This window comes from Dreissena polymorpha, chromosome 1, assembly GCF_020536995.1.
Source record: "Dreissena polymorpha isolate Duluth1 chromosome 1, UMN_Dpol_1.0, whole genome shotgun sequence".
In the NCBI taxonomy this organism is placed as follows: Eukaryota; Metazoa; Mollusca; class Bivalvia; order Myida; family Dreissenidae; genus Dreissena; species Dreissena polymorpha.
The window spans coordinates 144,835,035-144,846,801 of NC_068355.1; the positions used below are offsets into that span (position 1 = coordinate 144,835,035).

The 11,767-nt window shown below is 35.6% G+C and overlaps 1 protein-coding gene across 1 annotated transcript; it reads left to right on the top strand.

Moving 5' to 3' along the window:
• The first annotated feature begins 6,453 nt into the window (after window positions 1–6,453).
• LOC127854063 (uncharacterized) lies at window positions 6,454–8,148 on the top strand. Its single transcript, XM_052389005.1, has 2 exons — window positions 6,454–6,583; window positions 6,768–8,148. The coding sequence occupies exon 2, from the start codon at window positions 6,778–6,780 to the stop codon at window positions 7,399–7,401; it is 624 nt and encodes a 207-aa protein (XP_052244965.1). The 5' UTR covers window positions 6,454–6,583; window positions 6,768–6,777; the 3' UTR covers window positions 7,402–8,148.
• Window positions 8,149–11,767: the final 3,619 nt, after the last annotated feature.

Here is an 11,767-nt window from a genome sequence, read left to right on the forward strand (position 1 = left end):
AATAAACGTTGGGGTTTATCAAGCTCAATACAAACCAATTTAGCAGACAATGATAATATTTTGGCTGTGTCCTTTTAGACAATTATTTGCATACCATTTTATGTTTACCATGGTGAAAACAATTAATTATTAAAGTTGCCGACATTTTAGACAGAACTATGAATAATACAGCTGTTTGTAACGTACTTACATGACGTTTACAAAATCTGTTGTAATAATTTTTATCGTAAAGTTTTATAAACGTAAAAACGTTAACTGTATCTGCTAAAACGTTATACTAGACGGTTGCCTTTTTAAGCTTCACGCAGCATAGTTTTGTATCCGGAAACGAGCAACCGTTTAATTAAAATCACGTCATCTTGTTAGTTTTTTTTCACAAATATGAAACATATAACATCTAACGTTGTGGCCTTACAATGACATAAGCCTGTACTTGTTACGCTGGAGATACGTGCCGTGACGTAACTTGCATGCCGACGGCTCTAATTCAATAAACTTTGAATGGTTGTCGTGCGTTGAATCATGAGCTTATAACTAACATGCAACATTATAATTGAACTTTTGTGTGTGTGTGTGATTTAAAAAAATGTGTATAACTCATAGGTCACTTATAATGCTCTTTCTGTTGTTGTAATTATGAAATTGTAAAACGTGTCATGTTCGTCAATCAAATGTATACATGTGGCTGTTTTTAGCCGCTGATATTGACGAAACAGCGTGGTATCCTCGTAATTAAGTTAGCTCATACCTGATTTAAATAGAGAATGTTTATTAGCCAAACTTGAACGTTTGCGAGCTGTTAAATGTCACGAAATAGCTGTTAGCTGAAGAAGAAGACACCAATAAAATGCGGGTTTCGTTCTCGACTAGATTGGATGATCCGACCCCGATCACGTGGGGTTCTGGGATTTACCGACGGTCATCGCTTTTGCTATGGGAAGGTGGTTGTTTCGGGCATTTTGACCAGGATAATTTTAATGTGGAATACAATCATTGTGTATTATTTTCCAGGGTAATAACATTTCAATCATTTATATCCTGTTGTTTAATGTACGCAAGAATAAATTACAAGTGTAAAAAGGATTTGGAATAATCACACTTAATTCAGTCTATTATACTATTCCAACGTTACTCATTTTACCATGCTTTTACAACAAATCATATGGGCGACCTACACCCTCAGCTAGTCTTCAACAGAGCTATAGTTGGAGATGTATCGGGCTTCCATATTGAAAATCACACGGAGAACGCCGTAAAATATAAGAATATGCAAATGCGCATATAAGTATTTATGTATTCACCTGTTGCATTATTTGAAATAAGTCCAGATTAACTATGCTCAGATTATCATCACTAAGTTGCGTTTTGCACACTATTCCTCGCCTATTGATTTGCTCGTACAATGTGACGTCTTCAATAGGTTACATGTTACTATATCACTGATAACCAACGCAATCTTTAAGGCGCATTATGTAACAAAGCTTTGTTTTGTAATTGTACACATACTAATTACTTTTATTTTTATTTTAATGGTTTTATGCTAAATATACATTCACAAGACATGCGCATGCGCAATCTGAATTGATTTTAGAACATTCGAGAATAGGACATTTAAAAGTATCTACTGATAGTGTGGCCAATATCCACTGTACATTATGCTGAAATAATTAAGTGTAAACAACGAAACGCACACAGATATCACCCAGTCATTGTATGTTGATAATTAGAATATATATAAACATAATAAAAAGCACATATGTATTAGCAGTATATTACACCAGCTGTTACCAATTATTTATGTATGCGTGCGCATCGTTACTTCTGCGGTTTCTTACATTTTTTATGACTGCATGATAATGCAAAATGAATTTGGTGAATTTGTCATAGCAAAAGACGGTGTTTCTTATAAGACAACAATAATTTGCAAACTAAGGGGTGTTGTTTTTTTTTTTTTGGGGGGGGGGGGCAATTTATGCGCCCATCGTGAAGACATTTCATAACCGGAGAATTTGTTTTGCCACAACTGGATTTCCGATGCAGATTGAATCCTTATTCGAATTGCATTTAATAATCGTATTATCACCTTGTTTCGTATCTTTACTCCACAAATCATGATTTCGCAAGTCGACTCTTTCATTTTCATGTGAAAGGGGTGGTTATCAAATACCACTGGTTAAATATATCGGCATTGGGTATTTTATTGTTAGGTTTAATTAATTGTGTCGGAATACGGATGTTTGAAAAAATTTCTCCGACCACCTGTGAAAATATAATTGAAATTTTCACAACACTTACTGAAACATTCTTGATTCCGAATCTTTACGTAATTAAGAACGCATTTAGAATATAAATAACGTTGATGGCTATTTGTTGGTCATACTTCGACTATCATCGATAATTATATCCACAAGTGTCAATATTAAGCAACTGTGGACATTAATTATGTCTTTTGGCAAAGAGCCTCGTTTCGGGAAAACTGGGCGCAATCCATGTGCGTAAATTGTCGCCCCAGATAAACATGTGCAGTCCGAACAGGCCTAACCGGGACGGCACTTTCCGCATTGACTTGATCTTCATTTAGAAGAGACTTCATTTAAACGGAAATATCCACGCAAGCTGAAAGTGTCGTCCTTGATTATCATGTGCGAATTGCAAAAATTAATGATATGGTATGACACTTAACGCACATGAATTTAGCCCAGTTTTCGAGCGCAAAGTTCAAATGATGAGTCCTAATATCGCGTTTTTAACTGTAAGCTAGCATATTGTTCACCGAAGTACACTTGAAACTTTGCACATGGCTTTCCGAAGGGCTGAAACGTCCCTGAACAAAATCCAGTCATAAGGTCTATCTCATTCAAACATGCACTTCATTTGTTACACAAACATGGACGGACAGTCGAAAGAAAAGTACGCGAGCATATTATGTTGAATCAAAATCTAGAAATAATGCTTTATTTTTTCATGAACAACGGCAGTCAATACTACGATGAAATAGAGTCAATGCAATGTCACATGAACAATGTCAGTCAATATAAGGACGAAAAAGAAGTGTTCAGTCACTTCAAAGTCACATCTGAAGCGTACAAAGGCACACACGTTTTCATGCTCAACATGTCATGTTTGAATGTTTACACAAGTAAATACATATTACTTAGCAAAAATAAACCTCAGCTATGAGGGAAAACCTACCACAATTGTATCGTGTCGTGTCGTCCTCCAACACACCACTTGCTACAACTAATTGATACCTAAACTGTTTTTGTTGTATATCAATTATATAGCTACCCGTATCACCGAACGTACATTTTACTTTCTCAGCCCAAATGCCTGTGGCCTCACCTTAACCCATTAATGTCTAGCGTCCCATATTTGGGACACCTAGGAAATCTGGTCCGTGTTAATAATTTCAGTAATGAATATACAGTTTTCTCTGTTGTGTGGCTGTGCTATCAGTCCTTTGTATCAGGTAACACCAATTAGAGATGAAACAGAAAGAGATTTCATGCATTCATAAGGCTGCATTTGATGACAAGGGGCAAATTTTTCTTGGACTGACAATGGCTAAAAAATGGTATGTATTTATTTATGCTAAATTATACAATTTGTGTAATAAAGTCAAAATTATAGATTTGTAATATTGAAATATGTGTTTTTTTATGTACACTAATGGAAATATAATTATGTATTTACTTATTTTCCCTTGGCTTTTTACTAATCAATATGATGTCCCAAATATGGGACGCTAAGCACATATGTGTAAAAATTGAGATTTAGTATGGTCTGTAAAAATAACAAATAATAATAATATACAACTACATTTATATAAATTTATGCTAACAGGCTCACTCTAAATGATGTGTTGCATCTTCTTCAAGATGATATAGACTTTCAAGAAGCTGATGTGTTCATGACTGGACCAGAAGATGCTACAAAAAGTGATGAGGATAGAGTATATGAAGACCTCGGGTCAATATAAACAATTTGACAGGGAACCAACTTCTTGCTGATGGTCAGGCCCTGATTGTGGAATGGAATGACAACAACCTTGTATATATGGGCACGAACGGCCACAAAATCACTCCAGTAAACAGGGTCCAGCGTTGGTCGAAACGTGAAAGAAGGATTATAGAAGTGCAACAGCCAAACGTTATTGCGGAATACAACAGATGTATAGGAGGTGTTGATCGTATGGATCAAAATATCAACACCTACAGAATTGGTATTCGGATAAACAAATGGTGGTGGGCACTGTTATCCCGGACATGGTTATTCAAAATGCATGGGTCTTGTACAGGTTATCCGCTAAATATCAGAACCAACCCATGGAACTTCTAAATTTCAGGCGGGAAATATGCGCAGAGTACCGGCTGCTGTCAGACAAGACAGACGCGGCCACTGCATTGCGCCAAATAACACACAGAGAAGGTGTGCCTTTTGTGGCGGAAAGTTAACCCGGATCTGCGTGAAGTGTAATATTGGACTCCATGACAGATGTTTCATAGCATTTCATCGCAAGTGATAAGTGGAGATATATATTTCACAATTCATAGACAGGTGATTGGATTGTAATAAACATGCAGAAAAACATACATTCATGCATATTTGGCAGTAAATGTTTCATTACCAAAAGATTTGTATATATACATTTATGAATATTGATATCTTATGTGTCTGGCGTCCAAAATTTGGGACATGACTAAAATTGCATAAAGCAACAATATTCCAATAGTAAATATAACTATAAAGTTGTTAAATAGCATAATTACATAGTTCCTTACAGTTTTTAATAAAATTGCAAAAAAAAAATAATGTGCTTATTAATGGATTAATCATTATAAACCTCCGTATACACTCGTATAAACTATACTGATTTATACGTGCACTAGGATATCATGTTTGATTAACATCCTGGTTTGCTGACCGAGATTCACCTAAAATCGGGTGGCATTTAACTTTGCCAATAACGCTTTTCTTTTATCATTAGATAATAATATCATAAAGTTAAAATACGTGGGTGTTGTTGTGTGCGGTGTTTGAAAGATGTCTATGCAGTACATCTTGGTAAAAAAGCGAAACAGCTATTTATGACTTCGGGTAATACTTTGGGCCGAAACTACACTCAATATTTTATGGAGAGGGGGAGGGGGGCGGGGCGGCGCGGACGAACAATGCATAGATCAGCTCTGTTGCAGTGTACATATGGAGCGAGAAAAATAATTGGTATTTTTCATCATGTTGAAATCCATGTTTGCGCATAATTGTGTAAACCTCTCAAAATACCTTTGCGTTTAAATAAATCTTTCGAGGATGGTGGTGTGACTACTACATCCCTTTTGAAGAAAATTCATTCATCCATGAAATTTGAAACGTGACATTTCCTCCTTCCAAAAATCTCCCATCTAATTATCATCATACATTCTAATAAACATATCCGCATGTAAAATGTACAAACAATTGTTTTGAATAAATGAAAACGAAAAGTAGTGTTACCTGTATTGCATGTATACAAAATACAAAATTAACAGGAATTCATTTTCAGTCGTCGTTCAATATACACGTTGTTTACAAATGCCTATTGTATAAAATAAGCAAATAACTAGACAAAGTTTCATTGACAATCCTGTTTATCTATAAACAATGCGCTTGATAGACCTGTAAATGTTTCATAATGTAAAAGTGACCGCTTACAAGGTACTTTTTGATATATTTTAAATATTTTGTTATTTAACGCCTTAACTGCGAGTACTTACATGTACGTATCTGAAATTTACAATTTTCTAATGTTACAAATATACTTTACATTAACCGATACCCAACAACCAAAAATAATTTATAAATCACCCATTGGAAATGTTTTTCATGATTCCTACGAAATTAAGCTGGAAACTTCATCTAAATTGTTATTTGAGTAATACCTTACGGGTAACATGATATAGCATGGTTTAAACCGTTGTGCTGTATGGCTTGGTTTCATTCTGGACCGGTTAAACGTATTCATAAATGTATTATTATCTTTTTACAAATGAGTATTTTCCTATTTTTACAATACCGACTCATAATGAGCTATGAAGTATATACACAGCTGCAAAATTTCCAACTGCGTTTAAAGAAAACTTTCATTTGTATGCAACAATATTTTTTTTAAGTCATGGTGCTTAAATGTCACTTTTGCCTCGAAGTGAAAAATGTTGTCCATAATTATTATTTTTTTGCAAAATGATATTGGAAATAAGATGGATCGTAACTCGCTTTTTAATTTGAGTAAACCGCGCGACATGAAAGGCGGAAGAGAATTATTATGAGTATAAAAATAGACTCCGGGATGTCATGTTTACAGCCAATCAATTGAGTTGATTGAGAGTTCTATATTTAGTCAGTGGGAAAATGTAGTGAAGGGTTTAAAGACATATATAAACGGCGCGAAATCTTTCACTCAGTACGAATTGTTCCAATCTTCAAAGAATAAAATCATTTTGGTAAACGTTATTTATTATACAACACAAACAAATTATCGCTTATAAAAAAGATTCACATATTTCAGATATTACTACTAGTTGGAAAGTATATCGATATAACAAAAGTAAGTATATTATATCACAAATTTAAATTCTCATAATTATATATTATTTAAGTAAAATATTTGTAACTATAGTCAGTCTATTTATTTATTTATACATAATATTCGAAAACAATCTAGTCAAACCCATTTTGTCTGAGCATATAAGTTATACATTGTATATATAGCAAACGCTTCATTTTTTTAGATCACTGAAAATGAAATTCCAGTTCGAATTCATTCTATCAGCAGTGTTGTTCTTTCTGTCGACACACGCATTCACGATAGAGAAGCGGCCAGAGTCGTCGCTTGTTTTGCCGGACATTTCGCCGCTTGGCCGTGAGAAACGAGCATTTGGAAATGTTGTCCAATTTTCAATGGACAATGAACTGAGTTCGAGCGTGGATTGGAAAACGGTGGATATGGATAAAGATTACGTGTGTTACAATTCACGTGCTAGCTTCCCAGGCGGAGATATAAACAAATGTCCGACGGCGGTTGCCAGCGGTCAAGCGGTTCCAACAAACTACCGGTCCACCTGCCCATGGTACTACACGGCCGAGCACGATCCCACCCGGTTCCCGACGACAATAATGCAGGCGCGATCCCCATGTATCTATTGCATTGGCTCCCCCATCAATGAGTGTGTACCCGTCTCTCAGAATACAACGGTCTTACAGAAATCCGCATCCCCTTCACCTGACGGTAGCTACATTTTTTACGAACGACAGGTTACCGTGACTGTGGGATTTACGTGCGCCGGGCCGAGATTGGCTGAAAATGCAGCAACCACCAAAGCGACCACCAAAGCGCCTGCAGAGGACATTCCATGGGCAAAATAAGATGGACCGGAAATATAAAACCCGTTCGAATAAAACTCGTGCATGATAATCTAGTCAATCATTACAACAAATCATTTGAAATTAAGTGACCCATATTGAGATTCCATTTTACCTGTGGAGACATATCATCAAGAGACGTTAAGATTGAAAACATGGTGTGTAAAGATAATGCGACAAATGGGACCAGCATAGGACATTTTAGTCGCTTGAAAGGTTTAAATTATAAGCAAACTAGAATTCCGTTTACTTAATTCATGTGTTGTTTAATTGCGTGCGGTTGTTGAGCTGGATGTGATAGTATATACAACGCAGTCAGTATTATGCATTTTAACATTAATTGTTTACACATTCCAATGTTGTTTAATTGTGCTCACAGTCATGCTCATTCTCCTTCAATGGTATTTATGAAGATATGGTCTACAAATTACATATATTTATTTAAGGGGCTCACTTGTAAAAATTACATTATTATTTATTATTTTTGTCATTATATCGGTTAAAGTGAACATTTTTATGCCCATGATTGTGCATTTAAGTTACTGTGATATGTGCAACGTACTGTTTAGCAACATATGTGATTTTCCATGGTTTTATGTCTACATTGTTGTTTTCACCCGATGCTTATGTTTATGAAAAGCCGGGGTTTTTTCGTTGTGCAATACTAATACATGATACTAAAATGTTTTGTGATTTACATATTTTATCTGAGTTTGTTAAGTTTTACTCGGGAAATAAAGTTAAATGAATTTAGCTTATCTTGGATTTACCCTCCTTTATTATTATAAAGTCTAATTTTACAACGACGGAGACATCGACGACAGCGGCGGTGCGTTGGTGGCGGTGATGATGGTTTAATTGTACAAGAATATATATCCGATACAATCAGAATGCGCATCTTATTTAATTGGCGCGAATGTCCAAACTTAATATGTTAACATACGTGTGATAAATTACTGTTGATGATATGCATTTAGTTAAAACCTATTAATTTATGCTCGATTGCACCGAAAGCATACGGCGTAATGAGGCGCTCTCGAGTCCTTTTTTCTGGGTAGATCCGTTACTTGGTATTTTTGGGTAGATTTAAAGACAGCGGATAACGAAATTGTGACCTCCCGGTCGATAAGCGGACACTATACCCACAGCGCCTCTGCGACTTGGGGATCCATTAGCAATGGTTATTTTAACCAGCACAAGCCGTGTCCAGCCGATAGAAGACAGTTAAAACATCAGCGAAGCAAAACAAATATAGCTGATGTTCTGAGAACTGATTCCAATGCCCAATGACAGTTTCTCTGATCGAGAAATTCCGGCGTTCGCTGTGCATGATCATATCGGGGCGGTTATGTTCCTGGCTCCAACCGAACAAAAATTTGTCATCGTGTTTGTGCAGTTATTAGAAATGTTTAGTTTAAAACTTTTTATTTATATCGATTGCATTGAAAGCCTATGGCTTATATAAATGCTCTCGAGTCCGTTTTTTTTTGGGCCTAGAACCCGTACTATGTGTCTTTGTTGGAGACCTAAAGAACGCTCCTACGGAGAGGATTGAACCCGCGACCTCCCGTCGCTAGGCGGACACCATATACATTACACCACGACGACCTGTTTATGAGTACCTTTGGAGTCTCTGTCGTATGACCATAGTCAGATCTTGGCTATTGACAAGTACTAATTACATGAGACGCCGCACCCCATTCCAGAAGCGGACCCAGAACATTCCAGCATGAGAGTTCGATATAAAACACATACTGCATTCAATGTCATGCGAAAATAGGTTTTATGCCATATGCAACCAGCGTGGCTCCAGACCAGACTGTGCGAATAAGATACTGTGTCAACTAATGAGACATCGAAACCTTTATAATGCTATGGAACGACAGCTTAACTCCTAACGAGGCTGGTCAGAAGCTGCGCTGGTCGCGTATGGCATCAAACAAGTCTTTTTGGCTTAGCGAGCTCTCAAACGCGCGATCAATTTATCGCAAAGCCTGTGTTCAAATCCACAACCAATTGCTTCTAAGGGCAGTGTCGTCGCACTTGACAGGCAGACAACACATATTGTATGAAAATCCCCATCTCTTTCTTCTCTTTCTTCTGATTATAAATGCAATCCACGCTACAAGCATACATATTATTTATATTTCTCACCACATTTGAAGTCGTGAAAACGACCTACTAAATCGTATTAACAACAACAAATGAAAATGCGCACTAGTAAACATCTGTATAGACGTCATGTTGTAACAGCAATATGCTTGCACGTTTAAGAATCGTAGTAGGTATAAGTCAGGACATATATTAACACAAAACGGAAACTTACATCGATTTTGAAATAAGTATATTGGTATACGCATCTTGTTCATTTCGATTGCCGCGTGTAAATGAAGTAAAATCAATAGCAGACCAATTTGCATTTACGAATAAATGAATGAAGTTTCAAGCTACTATTTAACGGGATCAATGGGTATGTCAGATGCATCGTTTTAGTCACATGGGAACGGCAAAATTGGTTCGGCATTTCTCCTAGCTTTTGTCTGAAATACTTCTTTAATCGGTTTATATGTAAAAAGCAGTATTTTATTTCATTCATTTGTTTTTTTAACAGTTGTATTGTTTGAGAAAATTCTTTTAAATATGAATACTTTTTTAATTTTTGAACAATTTTTCTTGCGGAAGCAATTTGTATCTATTTTCAAGTATTTTTGGTTTGGATACCTAAATCTGGCAAGTTACAACATTAATTGAATGGCATATTTTCAAATATTTAAATGTGTGAACAATTCACTAAATTTTCTGTAAAGAAAGTAAAAGCGACATTTGAAACATATTGTTGTGTTTTAATCCTACAATTGTCACTTGCCTTTTAATCGTATCGGAGTGTACATAGCGATGTTATAAAGCCTTAAGAAGAATGACACTTTTATTTCAATGAAAATTATGGAGTGCGAAAACATAATAAAATACTCGTTTACGATCTGCTTAATTACATGTCCCATTTAACGCATTATCACTAGATCGACTTGGTGTGGCATAGGATAAAACGATTATTAAATCATTTGATATACGACACGATCCCTGCAAAAATAATAGGATGTTAAACACAGATGCATTGTATGTTATCCCCATCTTTATCGATGAAAACAGACATGCATTTAATTGAAGTGTTTTATAATTACGCCGAAAAGGCCCAATTTCACATAAAATAAAAACATGGAATACAAATCATTGTGACATCATGTAGAGTAGAAAAACTACTGTTATTAGTTATATTCATTTGCTAATCACATCATGCTAGTATTTTCAAGACAATACATATTCTACGCTTTTTCTTTTAATTTAAAATTGCGTCTTCAGTGATCCGACCCAGGTGAGATATATCAATTATTATAGAGTTAGTATATTTAACCAGCCTTATATATAGCATACGACGTTCCGCAAATGTAACCTTGTACGTTTTTAACAAGTTACTTGTTTTCTGTATGTAACCGCTCTTACACGACGGAAGTGAAAAGAGGAAGTAATAATTATAGGCCACGTATTCTTAACTTTGGTTAACATAACATAAAACTGTCTGGGTGGATTTTCTTCATCTTTGGGGGGCAGGGGATATATTTTTGACCAAATTTCGAGTTCCGAAAGGCCGCAAACAGTCAAATCCCTTGCATCAAAACAGAAAGTGACACAAGAAAGCCTTTTTGTGTCAGTGTCATAGCATAGGCAATATACATTGAAAATACAACCAAAGACAAGGCTGGCTTCTTCACTTGTGAAACTATGGCCCTTGATCTTTCCCCCCACCCACCTCATTTTTAATGAAAAATTGAGAAATTTGACCCATTTCATGGCATGCACAGAACATTCAAACAGAATGCAATCCTAGTTTTGGCTACATTACTCACTAATTTCATCCCAGTGCTTTGTTTATTTGCCTAGAAAAGTGTCTCCCATACGTTTAGATTTTTCACAATTTACCTTCAAAATTTTGTTCTGTTTCTGCAGCGTGAAATATTGACTTCCGACAAAAGTGAAAACCTCCTTTTTGAAGATTTAAAATTTCCTTGCTAGGGAGCTGTGGCTAGTTGTAATGTTTTTTTCCAAAATTTTGAGACATTCTTTCTACAACCTAACACAAGAAATACATCTTATAAATACCTAATTGATTTTTAAAGACCATAGGTAACACCTACCCTAAAGATATGTAATTTTCATGGACCCCCCTTTCACTGATATATCCCCTGCCACCTTAAGTTTTTTAATATATGCATAATAAAACAAAAAGCTTTTGTTATATTAAAATATAATGTTTAATGAATTAAATGCAACATTTCTGAACTGTATCCTGTGTTTTGTTTGTATTTCATAG

Coding starts and splice junctions, on each gene's coding strand:
- LOC127854063 (XM_052389005.1), top strand. CDS start 6,778: ATGAAATTCCAGTTCGAATTCATTCTATCAGCAGTGTTGTTCTTTCTG.